At 41.9% G+C, this 20019-nt stretch overlaps 1 protein-coding gene across 1 annotated transcript; it reads left to right on the top strand.

The window, feature by feature from the left end:
- Positions 1–1863: 1863 nt before the first annotated feature.
- On the top strand, positions 1864–19612 carry si:dkey-119m7.4 (uncharacterized protein LOC560629 homolog). The gene is made up of 10 exons (XM_061051347.1): positions 1864–2403; positions 5198–5301; positions 6543–6697; positions 8084–8252; positions 9695–9818; positions 11388–11494; positions 15599–15810; positions 15930–16038; positions 19135–19347; positions 19430–19612. The coding sequence occupies exons 1-10, from the start codon at positions 2056–2058 to the stop codon at positions 19464–19466; spliced, it is 1578 nt and encodes a 525-aa protein (XP_060907330.1). The 5' UTR covers positions 1864–2055; the 3' UTR covers positions 19467–19612.
- The last annotated feature ends 407 nt before the right edge of the window (positions 19613–20019 follow it).

A 20019-nucleotide genomic window follows, 5' to 3' on the forward strand; every position in this document is an offset into this window, starting at 1 on the left:
CCTCCCTCTAAAGCCCACTGCTGCTACTCTGTAGGACGCTTGGATTGGGGTACCTCACCACTGTTTGTACCCCCGTCTTCGATACCTTTTTTCAGGGCATTTATGTCCGATCAGACACAGCGCTGGCCAGCTGTCTGGTGAGGACACAGTGCGCACCTCCTGCGCAATGTATGACACTTCATTCTTAAGATTGAGGGAAGAAAAGAGAGGCCCTGTTTAATGCCGATGTTTTCTTATAACCAACATTTTCTTTGTAATATTCAGATTTATATCCTATAACTCAAAAGTATTGTGCGTTTATTTGCCTCTCCCACTGATACCTATTTTACGCTTGCAGTCATCCTGCTTTCTGTCCAAACTCTCCGTGACGTAAACAGTAGAACACGCAAAAGCCTAACTTAAATAGTAGCGCCTCCACAAGGTTTGCACCTGTTGTCATTCACGCAAATTTTCTTAGTAGATCACCCGCAAAACGCCCACCAACCAAACGTGCAAACTTTTGGAGTGAACACACAATTTAGTACTCTTTAAATGAGAGGTTAGTAAATCTGGCCCCAAATCCGCAACTACCCGCACTGTGATGTGTCATTGCCGTTGCATAGCAACAAACATGCAGGCCAAAATAGAGAGGAAAGAAACATGACGTATCTCTACTTCAGTGTTTTACGTCGTCTGATTCATGTGGTGCTCCCTCCAGAGGAATCCTCCAGTAACACACATCAGTACGTTGTACATCAGTATGTATGTGCACATTTACGTTCACGCCGTAGCAGGTTGTCTACACATACAAGTGGTTGAAAAGCAAGTATATTTGAGCCCTCGCATCTTTTTATTTTCATGGTTTTTTTTGGTTTGTTGTTTTTGGGCTTTTTGTGCCTTTATTGTAGAGATAGTACAGTGGATAGAGTCGGAAACCAGAGGGAGAGAGAGAGTGGGGAATGACGTGCGGGGAAGGAACCACAGGTCGGATTCGAACCAGGGTCACCCGCTTGGAGGACAACAGCCTCCATACATGCGGCGTGCGCACTAACCACTGCACCACTGCCCCACCAGCGCCCCATCTTGCAGTGTTTTGATCCAAAAAATGTACATGAAGTAGTTTGTAGACGGTGTCAACAATAGATGGTTCTCGAAGGCAAAAATGGAAACCTTAATTTTTCCTCAGGAATTCTCTTTGTTACCCCCTCCCAGTTTGAGGCCTAAACATCGGACTCCAACAGCTCATCAAAAGAATAGCATGAGGCAGTCCTCTCAGATTTCACCCAGGAGCCCTGCTCTACATTTATGAACGGTTACAATAAGCAAAGTCATCAGGAGTAATTCGGAAGAGAAGAACACTCTCCTGTGTGTCCCCACTGTGAAAACATTAGCTGAAGCCAAAGGATGGCCCAGTAAGACTGAGCTATGGGAGCTGTGGTGATGATGGCAGCGAGGGGCCGAAGCAGCCATAATCCCTCCATGCTGTATTCATCTGCTACCTTTGTGTCACAGTTTAAATGCTCACTCCCCCCACATGGAATCCAGCTGGAATGTGTGTATCTTTAGCCAGTACCTATGTCCCCACTGAGAGCAACGATGATGAAATGTTGGTTTCAGTCAATAAACACTGCGACACAAACACTTTATAAAGGCTTGTTTGTGTCATGCAGAAAGGACAACACTGCAGAAACTCAGACTGAAGTCACAGTCCTTACCTAAGTCAAACTTGTGAAACTTTTTGAATGAGAGTGTGCGGGCACAGGGGACAAAAGCAGCTGCTCAGCCACCATCACGCAGCAGCTCCTCCCACCCAGGGCAAACACCTCCCTCCTGCTTTACTTAACTCCCCATTCCTCCCTCGGAGAGCTGCACAGCTCACAGATAGCCAGGTGTGAGCACATCTAGGGGCCTGCACACGTTCAGTTCTGTGTTGTTGGGTTTTTTTTATCTCAGACTTAACTGATGCTTGACTCTCTGCTTTGTGCATCAGCTCTATTTTATGAACACCTTTTGAATCTTTTCTGATTATTAACTGGTGGACACATTTAAAGTCTGAACCTTTAATAAGCCAGAGAAATGAATTTTGATGAAATTCTCTGTCTCATCGGGGGCTTCGGGCGGTTCCAGAAGCTCTTGTACGTGTGGATCTCTGTACCTCAGATATTCCTGGCGTTGCACATGTTCATCTCTATCTTCTCCGGGGCTGTTCCTCCACATTTGTGTCGCCTCACATGGCCTTCAGCTGATGCTCCTGCTACCACGAACTTCACCCACAGCCGTCAGTCGGCCTCTGATGGCTGGACACGGCTGTCCTGCGCTGCCCCCTTGAACCACAGTGGCCTTGGAAATGGACTCCCTTCTGGGAGCTGCCAGGGGGGCTGGGAGTACAGTACAGAGACCTTTCAAAACACCATAGTGACCGAGGTGAGTAACAAAGCAACAGCCTAACACAATGAAGTGAATATCTATATTTGCAGCTGTTGTATTGGATATTAGGACTCCATGCAGCTCAGGAATTTGGAGGGGCTTAGTAGTGTTTTAGAGCCTGACACGTGAGACAGTCTAGAGATGGACTCCTACAGTGCAGGCATCTTTTGGGGCCTTCCTAAACGCTGACACAGTGCGAGGTTTTGTAACACATGAGCCTGAGGGGTGAGCAGCAGGAGCAGTTACATGAACCAGATTGTGTAAAGCAATGGAACATGTGGCTGGCTGGCACGAGATATACATTTGATTTCACAATGTGAATGTGAATATTCCAGAGGGTCAGTAAAGATCCAGCTGTGGATAAGTCTGTTTACAGTCCCAACTTGCTTTACACGACTGCGGAACCACCGACACAACGCGTCATATCAAGATCCAGGTACTGGGGTTGTCAAAAATGTCAATACTGTGAAACCATGTGTTTTTATATGGCATAATCTACATCATCTTAAAGGAAGAATATGTAACATTTTACATATATATATCAGAAATCAAGTATATCCTGTGTAAATGTCTCTCTGAGTCATGACTGTCTACAATGAGTGAGAAGCTCGAGTCCCGCTGGCTGTGTTGTTGTCAGAGCTGTGTTTACATGGACGGGACGGCCGGCTCCTCCCCTTGTGTATAAAAGCTGCTTTGTAACAAATGTAGTTCAGCGTGTCAGCACTCGGCGATCTGAGCGTTAAACGCCCTCAGCATCAGGGTTTTTTTGTGTCGCTGCGCTCTCAGTTATAAACAGTTTAACTTTTGTAATAGTGCGACGGTCATCAGTGTCACTGGTTCCTCACTGGCCAATGAAATCACGAATGGGCGGGACTTCTGATATCAGCTTTGACAACAACAGTGGCGGAGGAGACGCTAGTCTGACTCATGTTTGAGGGAACATTTTCCAGGTGTAGAGCTGATGATGACAAGATTCATTTACATCATGTTCATGGCAAAAGTGAACTTTTGCTTCCCCCTGTACTCTCTGTTAGGTGTGTTTTTAGATAGCTCTGTGTGCTTAATATTTGCTTTGACTCAAGGAAATATCACCAAGAAAACATGAAGGTTAAGGTATCATGTCCTATCATCAGCAGCAGCTCTATTTCCTCTAAAAGACGAGTCGGACTCTCCTGTAACAGTGCTGTTGACAAAGCTGATCTCAGAAGTCCCTCCTTTATTTGTTTGGTCTGTGAGGGAGGAGTGACACTGATGGTGAGCACTGCCACTAGAAATATATCGCTCAATTCATCTTTAGGACCTCGGTAGCCAGTTTGAACAGTCGACTTTTTTCATCATAATGTATATGATTTAACATTCTTTGAATAGTTACATGGCTATCTTACAGATATCAATCATTATTCTAACACTTGTTTGATGTTTTTACTCAATCCTACCCAGTAGATTGAATGACTTGACTTGATATACAAACTGGATCTGTTGCAGAATATAAACCAAAGTGAGTGTTATATTAAAAAGTAGAAATAGAACTTGCTTTTTTATATCTGAGGACCTGACAGTTTTATTTCAAAAGCCGAAGTGGAGGTGGAAAATGTGACACCAATAACTACCATGCTGAGCCATGCTTCAATCAAAAGGATGGGAGAGGGGAAGCTGCATGGCTGAAGATCAAACCGCCATATTTATATGTTGGGATTTAGACATGTTTGTATAAAATGAGGGCCTTCACCATTCGTTCAGGAGTCTGATCTTTTTTGATGAAAATGCAATGAAAATTATTTGTATTGTTAAGTGAAGGTAAGGTAACTTTATTTGTACCCGTAGGTAGATTTGGTTTGCAGCGTGAGTCGGCCTCTTTTTACACACAAAACGACAGCACAGGACAAAACATGAAAAAACATGATGAAGTGACAACAGTGCTCAGTACTAAAGAGAAAAGCCTGTCAGTAAAAAACAAAGATAAAGTAACCCATCATAAGAATAAGAATAAAAACAAGATAAAAATGAGACTATAGCAATGGTAGAAATTAGCCATCAGTAAAAACAAGATAAAGGAAAGACAAGATCAAAAGTGCAGAGATCAATAAATATACTAAAAATGCTCCAAAAGAAGATTGCTTCTGCATTATATCTTGTTCAGCTCACTGATGGTTGCTGGGACAAAGGACAGGGGGAGCTGGAATTCAATATTTGAGGGGTGGGAGTCTTTTAAAACGGAGCCAGATATCCTCTGTAACTGTTTACTGTACAGGGATTCTGGGTTCAGCCTGCTGGACCATTTCATAATTTGATCCAGACATTTTTTGTTTTTGATGTTCCCAAACCATGACACCAAGCAAAAGGATAAAACAGATTTAATAAAAGCACGATAAAACAAGGTCAACAAGGTTCTGTCAACGTGGAAGGAGCACAGTTTCCTCAAACAGAACAACCGCTTGGTGTTGAATAATAAAGACAAAGGGAGAAGACAATAAAAGGAGTTTTTGAAAACATGAATGAGCACTGCTACTTTCTTAAAGATCTGGTCTTTAACGCTTGGTTTGAGCACAACAGCTTGTCAAAGAGGAATGTGGACCATACCTGGGAATAAGAAAGGTCAGAGGGACACAGAAAGGCCCTTTGGGAACAAGGACACCAGGACTGAAATTCACAGCAATCTGGATCTTTGGACCTTATAAGGTCATACTACTTTGAAAAAACATTTTCAAGCAGGTCTCATGTAAAGGGTTTAATTCTCAGACAGTTCATGAAAAATGTGTTTAATAATTGATCTGTCCTGCTCTTCTTGCAGTGGGATTTGGTTTGTGATAATGCCAACCTGAACAACCTGGGCTCCTCCATCTACATGTCTGGCCTCCTGGTCGGAGCTGTAGTGTTTGGGAGCTTAGCTGATAAGTAAGTTTGATTGCATGTACCAGTCTTCAGCAAGTGGCAACCTCTAGAGTTGAAAAGTGAAGTACAAAAAACTGCTGTTCCTCGAGTGTCCACTTGAAACTGGCTGCAAAAGCCAAGGAATCCTAATGAGGTCTCATTTTAAAATGCTTGTTTAAGAGCAGAAATAAACATGTTTACAGCCGGCATAATGAAAATAATATCAATAGCTCATTATTCGTTGGTAAACACTTTACAAAGGGGGTTCATTATTTATAAGTTTGTTTTGATCTTATTAAAGGAGCAATATGTAACTCTGACACCTAGTGTTTAAAATGGGTACTGCAGTCCAAATTCTAAACATTGTAGAGAGCTCCCCCCCCCCCCCCCCCTCTCTAGAGTCAATGCTCACACAGGTTGCCATGTTGAGGACACTGAAGCTTCAGTGTTTATCCAGCTCTGCATGGGTCTGTAAACCTTTCTGTGTTCTAACCTCTCTCCATTTTTCAAAAGCATCTCCAATATTGATCCTAGTTTGATCACGTTTCTGCTCATGGAGCTTATTAGAAACATGCAGAGACTTTTTAGGTCGGGTACAATCACTTCTATCTGAACCACTTCTCTTGAACACTTCCATCACTGCAACACCTGTTGGTTTGACCTGATAACTGCTCTCATATCTGGCAAACCGAGGGGCGTCCAAAACGGCCGCATGGGGGTTTCTTAAAACCGCCTACCTTCTCTGTTTCAAACAAATCCAGATCATTCAGGACCAGAATCTAAAGTTAGAAGGAGGACATACTGACTGCTGCATTGTTGTCAGAGAAGCCAGCACTTCAACATAGCATGTTTCATTAATGTCTGATCATATAGTAAGATCACTTTATCATTTCATTCACTACATGTCTTACTGATTGCTCCTTTAAAGAGTTTTCCATAAATTTGCATAATTTGGAGTTTGGCTGATTTGACTAACAAGTGGGCTTTGAACCAACGAGGGCTGCCTTAGTTTCACCTCTTTGCCATTCTCAAGATTGATTAAAAGTTTGGTCGAGACCACCATTTTTGGTTTCATAAAGCCTCTGCAGAACCCAATGTGTGACATCACTGACACTATACGTCCGTGTTTCAAACAGTCTTAAATAATTTCTGCTCTACAAAAAAATGGTGTTGACACCAATTTTAATGAACCATTTTGTAAATAAAGTTTTTAGGTTTGTTGGAATCCCAGAATGACCACCTTTTGTAAATGTCTCCTTTTTCAGGTACGGTCGCAGAATTATCATCCTCATCAACCTCGCTGTCCAGGCTGTCTTTGGCGTCGCTGCTTCCTTCGCCCCTAATTTCTACGTGTACACGGCTCTTCGGTTTATCGTTGGAACGTCTATCTCCGGGGTCATCATGAATGCCTTCGTCCTGGGTCAGTGTCTCAGATAAGGTCACAGCTGCGTGTGATTCATGTCTCCTTATCTTAAAGCTGCCACACAGGCTAAGGCACTTGTTACAGTGGGACACCCTCATTTCCTGGTGGAAAAACAAAGAACAACACAGAAATTGCCATAGCTTAATGATTTCAGTTTTACTCGGTTAGCATTATGGTAACTTAACTGCTGCTGCACTAACACTGTGCTTTAACTACAAGCAACTGCCCAGCTATCTCATCACACTACGACGGACATAGTGATACAAAACCTTGTATATTGGGATGTTTCTAAGGCCTAGTTCACACGTAGGCGGGTATTTTTTCCTCAGTTTCAAAAAAGAATCCTGTACACACGCTAAGTTCTCAAAAACATCTTCGTCTACATGAAAATGCGAAAACACACTGTAACAGCTGTCATGAGCACGCCAAGTCAAAACGATGTTCTAGACATGCTCAAATTTTCCCGTCATTCCTCTGCAATGACCATTTAATTTACAACGTTTTCCATTTACTGTAGGAGTCTCTGCTCGTCAACATAGTGGGAGAGTAACTTTGTATGCTTGTGTAAGCATGTATAAAGTCCAGTTAGCATCGTTAACACCAGCACTCGTCCTGTTACGCCTGCCATCGCACTAATCTCATGTAAACAAAAGTGACAGCGTTGCACGATGATGTCATATGGAGAAGAAACCGGCGCACAGTGAGACGTTACAAGAATCAAACTCACTTCTCCCCGTCTACACATAAACACCTTAAACAGAATTTCTGAAAATCTTCACCCTGGAAGGAGTTTCCAAAAGGTGACTGAAAACGCAGTTATTTGCATTATTTGCACGTTTCAAGGCTAAAAGCTCTTGATTTTTTGTGAACATCAAGCCTGGCAGACAGATTGGTTTGATCGTGTTAACTACCTTTTCATATATCTGACTGTGAATCTTCTCCAGCCATCCGTGCAGGGAGGTACCTAAAGGTGCTTGCAGCTTTGCAGAATAGCATTTGTCACACTCAAAAAAGCTCAGCGTCTTTTAAGAAAGAATGTCGCAGGTACTCGAGAAGATTAACAAAGCTCACTTAGGTTTTCTTTTAGTATCTGTTTGCCTAATAAAGCAGACTCACAGCTTCACTAAGTAGGTCAGGAAACTCAAGTAGAAACTCACAACACTGGTCGTGGAAATCTTGAAGCTGTAGCTAAATGAACTATCCAAAGAAATGAGAGAGAAATGTTTTCTCTCTGCTGCTGTCAGTATGTTGTTTTCCATTTTCTAAGTGAAAACAAAAGATGTGATCCATCTTTTAAAATATTTAAGTTGTACAACTTTATTCTGTTTCCTCCGAAGATGTATAAACAGTATTTCAAGTATTTCCTGTTTGTGTCTCATACAGGCACCGAATGGACAGGATCCAGGCAGCGGATGCTGGCAGGGATCATCACCGACTACTCCTTTGGTTTTGGCTACATACTGCTGGCCGGCGTGGCATACCTCATCAGAGACTGGCGTAAACTGCAGTTAGCTATTTCAGCACCTGGTTTCCTCTTCATCTTCTACATCTGGTGAGTCACAGCAGGGCAGCACATTGACCCCGCTCTGACACAATGTGTGTTCTGATGCAGAAAAACAGTTTCCTAAGTTCTCAAAAGAAAATGAAAATCGATGACAGACTGCATTTGTTGTGCTTTTTCAATGAAAGATACAGGTGATCACTTTTTCCTATGAAGTAATGATGTCATAAAAAATGGAGCCCGACTGATATAGAATCTTTTCCTGTTTCCTGCATGTCATTCCCACTCTCTCTCTCTCTTATTTCTAACTCTATCCACTGTCCTATCTCTCCAATAAAGGCATAAAAAGCCCCAAAATAAATCTTTAAAAAAGAAAGGAAAAGAAAAGAGAGAGAGATAGATAGATTTAGATTTATTGCATTGATCACCCAAATGCAATTATCAAACGCTTATGGAAAAGACAGACAGTGTAACATAGACAAGATGGTTACTGGAAAGTAATGTACGTGTGTCACCGCTTGACACTTGAGAGTGATGATGCTTGTTGTAATCCATATAGCGCCCTCCGCTAGTGAAGGAGAACTGCTAGTGTAATACACGATACTAAAATGAAATGCTGTTTGACTGGTAAATAAATCTAGTAATATCGACGCATATCTGCGATAAAATTAGCTGATAGCAATAGTCACTTGATATGCTAATATTGGCCGATACTATCGGCTGGCCCATTAATCAGTCAAGCTACAAAATGTGTTTTGCTGAATGAACACTGGTACCAAATTCCTAATGTCTCTCAGGACATAATACACTGTTGCGCCTGCTTATCCTGCAAACATGTCAAAAAACGATGTCTACTTACCAAAACATGCACAAAGGGTTAAATGCGCCCCTAACTGCGCCGCAGAGCAAACAGCATTTCTGTGCGCCAGGGATATTTTCTGGGTATTTAACTGAGCCATTATACAGTCATTTTGGGGGGGAAGATCAGTAATGATGCCGCTCACAGTCACATGTAGTAAGACTGAAAGATTAACCGTCTGCTGAGAGTTGGTGGTAACTGTGCTGCAGTATTTATGGTACTTAAGATATCCTGCGTTGACTTTCCAGTGATCATGACAATAACTCCATCCTCCGGATCACCTAAAGACAAATCATCTGTAAATACAGGCTGTAAACGGGACTTTGACATTTATATTACTGACTTTGAGACAGAGCAGATAGTGGGAGGAATTATGCTCAATATTTGGTGGAATTAGCAGACGCGGTAAATTATTATTGAATTCCCACCTCAGTGTCGCAGCCCATTGAAATCTAATGACCTACTTCTCAGGGTATCCTTTACTATGGATGTTTACAATGATTGTTTTATTTTTGAAAAACATAAATGATAATGTATATAATATTTGATGTACCTTTGTAAGCTAATGTAAGAAAGGCGCTAGTCCTGCAGTACTATAGTGCGTAATTTGAGTGTTTTTTTCTTTATATTTAAGGGTGTTGCCAAAGTCAGCTCGCTGGTTAATGGCCAATGACAGGCAGGAGGAAGCATGGGAAGTGATCCGGAAAGCAGCTCAGATGAACGGGCACCCCCTCACCAAAGATCTGGAGATGTGTCAGGTAGAGATTCTAACACTTTCTTTATGGTTCTCGAGTCATGAGATGTATCTTCTTTACACAGCTTTTCAATAGTAAAATTAAAGGTCTTTGTCAAAGCCTGGTTGATGTTGTGAAATTCTACCTTTGTTCAGCCTCCCCACATTTTGTCAAAAAGTTTGGTGTGATTTTTAAAAACAATTTACACTCATAAATTCTGTTTCATTTTGGGACCAATTAAAGGATAAGGTCAAATACAGCTGTGACCTTAAAAACATTTTCACCATAGACAATTTTTTTGTGGGGTTTCCTGTTAAATTTAGACTTACAGAAGTCCAGAAAGCCTACACTTACAGTATATGACAGTTTACAATCCTATAGGTGTTTTCACATCTGCACTCCTGAAAATATCAAGATCATTTTTGGAGGTCTGCCCCAGAAAACAATATGCAGCAGTTCACAGGATATAAACGTCACAACCCCCTCCCATTTGCTTGAAGTGAATTCTCCTCATTATATCCTGCTGTGAGTTCACATCAGCTCACTCAGACTTTCTGTGGAAACTCTGGATGAAGCTGTAACTCTCCTGGAGCTCAACTCCTTTTCGGCATGACAGCTCGCCTACCTGTCGCAGCAGGTCCTGTTAGCATGATAAGCTAGGCTACCTAAGCAACAGCCGGAACCCGAGATTGTCTGAACTTTGACTCATCTTAGTGTTTGTATTAGTGATGTTTTTCTTCTGGTTAAAAGAGCAATAGTCTTGGAAACGACACTGATTGACAAATATGCAGACAGTTTATTGTTTTGTTTGGTAAGAACTGGGACAGGGACTGTTCAAAACCAGGACATTTGAGTGTTTCATAGATATTTGTGGGGACTCAGGACACAGAGCTTGAAAAGGAGACGGTCCTGGTCAAATCGGCATGTATGGTGGTCACTCTACTTTGAGGATAAGGAAAATCTGATATTAATGTCATTATGATGGTTGTTGTTCTTGGAGTGAAAACTTCTTTGAATCAAATAATAAGACGGGTAGAGCTGCAAACTGTAGCCAAAAATTGAATCAGGTACAAGCTTTGTCACCAGGAGGAAACATTATGTTCTCATTGAAGTGCAGCTTTTTTAATATTACCTCCAAACTGTTGTGCTCCTCCTCAAAAAGTCAGTTGCAGTGCTGTAGGAAAGCATGCTCATGGTTTTAGCTAGCAGAGAAACGCACTGTTAAATATACTATTTAACACTTTGATGTTGTGTCTCTGAAAGGCAAAGAAAAGTATGGTGCTTAAAAGCCTTAATGTTGATGAAATTTCTTACTACTGCTGTATGTGCACAGTGAGCTCATGGTCAGCTCTTCACTAAGTTTAAAACACAGCAAAACATTAGAAAATGTCACAGAACTGCACAACAGCAATGCATTTCTGCATATTGAGTCTCCAATGATTCCTGCTCACTGTGAAGCAACATAGTCACTTTGCATACATGTTTCTATCAATCATTATCGTTTCAACATGCAAACTACTCAAACAGTGCTGTGTGGTGTCCCTTTATCAGCCTGACTTTAAAGTCTCTCCCTCTGTGTGTCTCTTTTACCAGGTCTATAAAGTTGAAGAGAAGACAGAGGTGAAGAGAAAATACTCATTCATCGACCTTGTTCGAACCCCGAAGATGAGGAAGCAGTCTTTAATTGTGTTTTACCTCTGGTGAGTATGAGCAGAGCTTTACCTGCTTCATCATATCAAGACTAAGGTTAAAGGGTCTGAAAGATTATCCTTTTCTCCAGCACTGTTTACTCTAATTGTCATTCTAAGTCAGTGAAGGAAACACCCAAAACATAGCTTTTCTACTTTTCCTCGGTTGGTAGATGATACAGCCCTCAGTATCTACCCTCCCCCTCCTCTGTGATTCCCATCTGTTGTCAGCTGTCCAATCGAGTAAAGGCCAAGCAGCAAACTCCGGTGTTGAAAGATGAAGCCAATGCTTAAGTGTAAAATCCTGCAGTTCCTCGAGTGTCCACTAGAGGCTGGCTGCAGAAGCAACAGGAAGTCACATACACACCCATTCAGAAAAGCCTGTTTCTACAGCAGAGATTAACATGTTTACAGCCGGGTTCAAAACACCAAACAGGTCTGATTAGCTCATATCTGGATCGGCACACACTGTACAGGGGTTAGGGTCTAGAGACACATACAAGTGTTAGAAAACATGGTGAAGTGTATTTTAAATAATATGTGACCTTTAACTATCACTGATCTTATTCTCTCAAAGCAACATCTGCTTTATTTTTAATATCCATCTCTCCATTATTTCCAACCCCTCAGAGGGAACCATACAGGTTTTTATTTGTTGTTACCATCATTTAAGTATTTGTTCTTTTCTAACTATAAGAAGTGAACCGCAGCCGCAATGTTTGTATGTTGACAAGCTTTTATAACTCAGTATTAAAGGAAGAATGTGCGACCTTTTGATCCAGTAGATGTCGCCCCTTGAGCACCAGCATATAACCAAAACAAACTGCTGTTTGGCCACACCTCATTCATACTGAAGCTTTCGCTCTCCTCCAGAAACACACCTCCAACCCCTCTCCCATCACACAATATTTAAGAACCACTAAGCGCAAACGTTGGTCAAAATTGTGCTTGGCTCGAGCTCATCCATGTAAACATGATGGAGACACTGCTCAGATCACAGTACAGCTGGCGGACGATTCTCACTCATTGTAGACAGTCATGACTCAGAGAGGATATATTTGATTTCGGTTTGTTAGATAATGAAGTTATTGTAAAGTTTTCATCGGGACATCTGTGTGATTCTCTTAATTATGATCTTGTTCAGAGCAGAATGTGCAGGTTATAACAGACTTTCATTAATGTGTGATGAACTTGAAACGCATGGTCAGTAACTCAGCAGCCCTGCAGACTGTTGGAGGGTTTTACAGCCCACTCAATGTGGCAGACCCTCCACAACCAGAGTTGAAGGTAGGGGTCCACAGAGTTGGTAGGTTTAGTGGCCAGTCTATAAGATGACTGGAATGCACTCCTGCAGATCGTTAAATGTTAACGAGCATGCGCACCCCTTTTGTACGCAGGGTGTGTTCAAGTAGTGCATTGTCATTTCCTAACCACTCATCAAAGAAGACCTCATGAGGCTAAGGAAGGATGTGAGGAGTCCACAATGACTTATACTGTTTTCTCAAAGTTTAGAGAATCTGAATCTGAAGTCACATTAAGATGGCTGCAGACATGAGACGATTTTGGGCCCTCTTTGCCCCCTTCAACAATCGGGGGGGGCGTGGTCAAATTCACCGCTTGTTGCAACCAATTATTTGTCAAAAGAAGAAAAAGAACTCAAATGCTTCCCATCGAGTCACAGCCCTTCAATCTGGAATCCTAATTATCATAAATGTTTGATTTGATGTTTATGATTTCTAGTCCGAGTGACTCCGATGAGCCAATGAGAAACAAAACAAAACACACAGCAGGACAACCAGCTGATGACGTCCATCGTCCTCCATATTTGTTTTCTTCCAAAGTCTGGGGTGTCTGTGAGGTCTTGTGTCTGTTTCTACAGACTGCAGATGTGTGGTCTCCAGGTCTGGCTGACTCATCTATAGTGTGTGCGTTCGGAGGATTATAATATTAAAAATCCTTTTGTCTGTGGCCTCCCACATTTTAAATCAGTTAAGATTTGAAAATCCTCTCGAGTGTGGCCAGCTTAAGGTGGATGATGTTGGTCTGCAGTGGTGAAATTACTAAGATCTGTAGATGAATTCAAAATGCCTGTTGTGTTCTTACCGTGCTGTCTGATGAAGACACTTTGCCTTTATATCATAAGTGTAATTGGACAAATTCACTGAACCAACAGTTGAAAAAACAAACATACTAGCTGCAGAAAACATGATGAAGCATCTTCTTTACAAGCACAAAGATGGCACCAATCACTTAATATAAACCTCATCACTCCTGTCCACTTGCTCCTGGTGAATTCTCCCTTGCACATCACCACAACTTCACACTGAAATTTAACAAGGGGTCTGGCAGGAAAAGTCTGAGGTAAAGTTCAGACTTTATAGATGCAGCTCACCCTTGAAATGTTGTTAATGTTCAGGATATTTGTGTTAAAAAAAAACAACCGTTTAAACATTGGACAACTCCAAGTGTTGCACAGGAATAAACTTTAGGTGAAGAAGTTCAAAAGTATTTTAAAGATCTGCAAAAATGTTTAAATCTTAAAATCATGATACAACTGTGAATTACACATTTGATTGAAGACATTTATATCTATATTTTTTTTATCCTCATATTTATTTTGTAAAACCAAATTCTTGGTCATTATTTATTTTTTGTTAAACAGTGTTAAAGGAGCAATATATAACTCTGACACCTAGTGTTTAAAATGGGTACTGCAGTCCAAATTCTAAACATTGTAGAGATCTGTCTCCCCCCTCCCTCCTCTCTAGAGTCGATGCTCACGCAGGTCACCATGTGGTGGACAATGAAGCTTCAGTGTTTATCCAGCTCTGCATGGGTCTGTAAACCTTTCTGTGTTCTAACCTCTCTCCATTTTTCAAAAGCATCTCCAATATTGATCCTAGTTTGAGCATGTACTTCAACAAAGTATGTTTCCGTAATGTCTGATATCATATAGTAAGGTCACTTCATCATTTCAATCAGTAGATATCTTACTGATTGCTCCTTTAACATTTTCATGTTTTATTTTACTTTAATCTCTAACCGTCCAATCGTCTGTTAAACACTTAAAAAATGATAAACAGAGGTTTGTCAAACAGAGATTTAAAAAGTCTCATATATGCAGGTAAATAATCCAACACATTTCAGCTTCAAGTCATCACCTGATAAACACACTTTCTGTACAAGCACATTAAGGGTTGAGCTGCAGATACCTTTATGAACAAGAGAGGATGATTAGGTTACCTGAAGGATAAACCAAATTGTTTTCTGATTGGAAATTCTTTAAAGGTTCGTCATTCCCGTATTTGGATCCCCTGTTGTGTCATGGCGGCCACTTAAATACTTCCAGGTCATTTACCTTAAAAAGGGACCGTTTCTAAACAGCAACAGGACCGCAGCCTGTGTACTCTGGGGGAGGAGATTTAAACGGCAGCCTGTCAGTAAGTTTTCAAAGTGTCTTGGTGTGCCACAGTGTTTGCTTTAAACAAAAACTGAGAGAGGCCTGCTCCATCTGTCGGCAACCATCAACATCCCACCATGGTTTACGATTGGAGAGCCCTTCAAATGAAGTTTTGTTGAAGACTTTTTTTTAACTTGAAGAATTGTTGGGAATTTAAAACTCAACACCTGAAGCAAAAAACAGTTTTTATACCTGACCAAAACACCTGAAAAATGTGCCTCACATTCTGGGTGAGCTGCATCTGTGAACACAACGATTTCATCCCAACTTAACCAAACTTTTTCATGCCCATACCCCACTAAAGATTCTGCATGAAGGGGGGCAATGTGTGTATGCTAGAGATGAGCCGAATATGAGTTCAGAAAGGCACAGATAGCATGATGTGTCACTTACTGATTGCTCCTTTAAAGTAACAGTCTGAGCCTGTTAATACTTTTGGTTGATGTTCTTTACTTGATGATTTAGGTAGCTGCCATTACAGCCTGTTTGGTGGCTATCAGCTGAAGTTATCTTTTCAGGGATATTACAAATATTTTTGTACCTATTTGTCATCTAGAACTCAACATATGTGGAAACAAGCTCTGGTGTGCTTCTGTGTCCTGAATACTTAAAAGCTGAGCTGTGTGATGTGATGTTTTTGTCCCCGTCTGTTTCAGGTTCGCCAACGTGCTCGTGTACTACGGCCTGTCCCTCAACATCTCTGACTTCAATATGAACATCTATCTGACCCAGCTGATCTTTGGCCTGGTGGAGATGCCTGCACGCACCATCACCCTCTTCACCCTCAACCGCTCCCGCAAGATCTCGCAGCTGGCTTTCCTGGTTGTGGGCGGCACGGCCTGCCTGCTCACCATCTTTATCCCCGATGGTATGAACAGAAATCCTTTAAACACCTTAGGGCCCTACTTATTCTCAAATATATGAATTGTTTATTACAATGTGTGCAAGCTGTTAAAGAGCATGACTCTTCTGCATCCTCTCCTGTAGACCTGTCTGTCATCAAAACCGTGCTGGCCATGATCGGGAAGTTTGGTATCACGGCCTCTCTCTCCATCATTTATATCTACTCAGCTGAAGTGTTCCCCACAGTCATCAGGTAAGAGTCTACTTCACATAACCTATATTTTGAGCTCCTGATGGAAAAAGTCATACAACTAATCAAGATTAGTGACAGTTAACAGCTTGTGATTAAACAAGGATAGAGAGGTGGTGTCCATGGTTACCACAGAGCCAAATGACATATTTTTGAAGGCCAACCAGGAAGTAGCATCGCCATGGGGTCTAATGAGAATTTGCCTGTGGGATTTTTTCATTGGCTTTTGGATCATTGCAGAAAATAATCTCTGTGGCAAACACACGTTTCTGAAGCGTAGGCGTTTTGTTCAGCAGGATAATCTTCACACATGAACACCATGTTTATGATGTTTGAAGTGTTAATTCAGCTGACAGAAGTAAAAAGCTAACGTTATGCTACAAGCTAACTACACCACGGTCGGATGATTGTGACGTCACTAGTGTTATGCTACAGACGATCTCCGATAAACTAATCAGCGTAGCTTAATAAATAGTTTACTAACATAATATTTGCCTTAACCTAAAGATTAAGCCTACAGGAGATCTCAGACTAGTGAGAGAGTTCCTCTGTGTCCGGCGTGATGACGTTTAATGTCCCTGACAACCATTGTAGTCACATTTAGCCACTTGTTAGCAACCGTCTTTTTAAAGACGCGTAAAAACTTCAAAATTCACAAGTGGGGGTATTACCTAACGTAGTTTATGTGGTCTAACAAAACGGCAACATCTCTTAAGCTTTTGTTAACCACAGACCTTATTTCAGGTGTCTAACCACAAACCCATTCATAATTCCCATTGACTTTTAGATTTTAGACCCCATGGTGCTAATATGCTTACTCACTTCTGGATTTTAGGACTCATTCTTGTGGCGCCCTACTTGTTTGTTAAAATAATGAATTTGATCAATCATGAAAACAGTGACATCAGAGTCTGTTGTTTGATTCTGAGGTTTGAGATGATGAATAAAGAAAAACTCTGTCAGCTGTAAATGTTCATTAAAAGTATTCTTAGCCCAGCCTGAGGAGGAGGAGGGATACATACACGATGTGAAAAGGCCTAATGTTGTCACTCATGGAATGCCTCTTGTCCAATCAGATTGTTTGGTTGGAGCTTACTATGTAAGAACATAGATAAAGGCTTTGTCTGAAACCGCAGACATATCATATTATCTAAATAGCTTTAAACCGTAAAGTAAAGCTGTCTTTTTAAAGGACACATATTCAACTCCTTTTAAATAAGTCTCAGAGCTCCTCAAAACATGTGTGTGAAGTTTCTTGTTATGAATCCACTCTGATCATGTATTTGAACATGCCTATGCCCTATGTGCAAGCATATTTAAAAGACCGGCCCCCTCAGTGTCTGTCAGTAAAAAAGCTGGTCCTTGTACAAATGTAGTTGATGACCAGTGGTTTATACAAACTCACCAACAGAAAGTGTTTTCTCTGGGAGTGTATCGTCTCACACCAAGCCTCAGATAACTTGTGGTGGAGTGTGTTTGCATGAGAGCTGGCTTTATGGTCAGAGGTAACGACATGATGAGAAACAGAACAGGTGCAAATATAAATTGTTGATCCAAGAAGGGAGACAGGATGCTTCAGGGTCCGAGCACCAACATGTGTCAGCATACACTAATCACTCACTCCCTCTCTCTCATCATATGTATGCGGTTGTGATGTCAGGTTTACCGCCAAAAGGGCTTGATGGCACATTTGAAACTCGTTAACCTTTACATTGTCTTAGACATACAGAAATCAGAATGGACCTGACCTTTACTGTTATTATTTCAGTGGATTTATACTGTAGTGCTTTGTGATAGTCTACAGCCTAGATGGTGTGGGATTTGTATCCTCAGGTGAGTCTTTTTACTGATTAAGAGCTTTGTAGTGATTATTGGCATTAGAATATCAGGTAGGTAGTGAATAATGAACAGGTGGAGCAGGTGATGAAAAGTGTGTGCTTTATAGTTTACCGACTTTCAGAACCACGGGCAGCGCCACGTTCAGGTGCGCTTATAGGCCTCGATTTCCGGCTTGGAATAGCCTAATATCTCTGTGGATTTGGTGTTTGTGTTTATGTGAGCCTTTGGCTTTAAGGATGTGCAGTAGCATGTAAATAACCCACAGCTGGTCTGCAGATGTGTGTGGAGAATGTACCACTCTGATCCTGTATTTGATCATGTCTAGAAAATCTCCAAACAGCCTGTTTGAGCACACATTTTCGTAAAAGTGGAGCAGGCAGAAGACGGAGAGGATGGACTTTTCTCAACATTTGTAGACAGACTAGAGACACATATTAATGTTAGAAAAACCTGGTGAAGTTTATTTTACATGATATGTGACCTTTAAAGGTGACACCTGGACTGTACAGTTTCTAAACTAGATATTCCTCACTATAATCTCAAGCATGCACACACTATAAGATATGAAAATAATAGCACATCACAGACTACAAGATTATCGTGCCAGACGGAGGAACGCACCAACTCAGGTGACCTCATGTAAACATTGGAGCTAGAGGTTCATTTTGTGATTATAATGCTCTGTGCAGAGAGGACAAAAACATTTTTAAAAAACACGTGTTGGCTGAAGAAATGTCTGGAGAGACGCTGACAACACAGATTGTATATTCTTCATCAGGACCTGGAGGTCAGATGGTAACTTGCATTACTGTTGTCCGGCCCACCTGTCCACTCATTACTGTCCGCCCTCGTCTCCCGTGGTTACTGTAGTCACACACGACTTCCTCCAGACCCATTCATGATGTGATCGTCAAGATTTTAAATCCTAGATATCAAACATGTTTGAAATACATGAGGGCGTCCCGGATGATCTCCAAGCAGATCGGGGACGTTTGGATCTTTGTGCCACTCACACTACAAGATGATCTGAGAAGATAATCTGTTCAGAGCAGCCTTTAGTCTGTAACATCCCTGAGATTGTCAGAGAGGAGGAATCGGAGCTCAAATCTGCCTGATTATCCTGCAGTCTGAGCCAGGCTTAAGGGTCTCCTCACAGTCACCCCTCACAGTGGCTCTAGTGGATCTAGAGTTACTGGTTTTTGTGTCTTCCATTGTTTTATATGTTTTTTTCATCTATGCTCGCTCCTCTGTCACTCACAGACAGAACGGGATCGGTATCGGCTCCATGTGTGCTCGGACCGGAGGAGTCCTGGCTCCCATGCTGTACCTCCTGAAGGGCATCAGTCCTCACGCTCCCATGTTCCTGTGTGGCCTCTGCCCTCTGCTGGGCTCTGCACTCGCCCTGATGCTGCCTGAGACAGCCAACAAGCCTCTGCCCGACACCATCGAAGACGTGGAGGGCTCCAATTTCAGGTTTGTTTTTTTAACACCAAATCACATGACCATTTGATCTTAAGAAATGTGTTTGACATGTTTCCATCTGTCTCTCTGGCAGTGAGGAGGACGAGGGGGGTGAAGCAGGTGGTCCATGAGACTCCTCTGAAGACAACAGGCGGTGTCTACAGCAGCTGGACGGACTGATGAACAACAGCAGCACCACCAAGGCTGCCACACTCATGAAGCAGGCAGCACACATCAGGACTTATTTAAAGGCTGAAGTCTTCTTTTGCTCTTGTGGAGCTCTGCCTTCTCACTGTAAACAATAGGACATGGAGCGAGAAACATGAGACACACAAGCCCTTCCAGGTCATTCCAGGTCAGACACAGCTCATTTACATATTTAAAGGTACAGACACAGAAACAGCCTGTTCTGAGCAGGGAGGTTCTGAGAGAGAGGGAGTGAGTGATTAGTGTATGCTGACACATGTTGGTGCTCGGACCCTGAAGCATCCTGTCTCCCTTCTTGGATCAACAATTTATATTTGCACCTGTTCTGTTTCTCATCATGTCGTTACCTCTGACCATAAAGCCAGCTCTCATGCAAACACACTCCACCACAAGTTATCTGAGGCTTGGTGTGAGACGATACACTCCCAGAGAAAACACTTTCTGTTGGTGAGTTTGTATAAACCACTGGTCATCAAC

This window comes from Labrus mixtus, chromosome 12, assembly GCF_963584025.1.
Source record: "Labrus mixtus chromosome 12, fLabMix1.1, whole genome shotgun sequence".
Lineage (NCBI taxonomy): Eukaryota > Metazoa > Chordata > Actinopteri > Labriformes > Labridae > Labrus > Labrus mixtus.

Coding starts and splice junctions, on each gene's coding strand:
- si:dkey-119m7.4 (XM_061051347.1), top strand. CDS start 2,056: ATGAATTTTGATGAAATTCTCTGTCTCATCGGGGGCTTCGGGCGGTTC. Junction 15,811..15,929: donor CACCATCTTTATCCCCGATG/GTATGAACAGAA, acceptor CCTCTCCTGTAG/ACCTGTCTGTCATCAAAACC. Junction 19,348..19,429: donor GTGGAGGGCTCCAATTTCAG/GTTTGTTTTTTT, acceptor TCTCTCTGGCAG/TGAGGAGGACGAGGGGGGTG.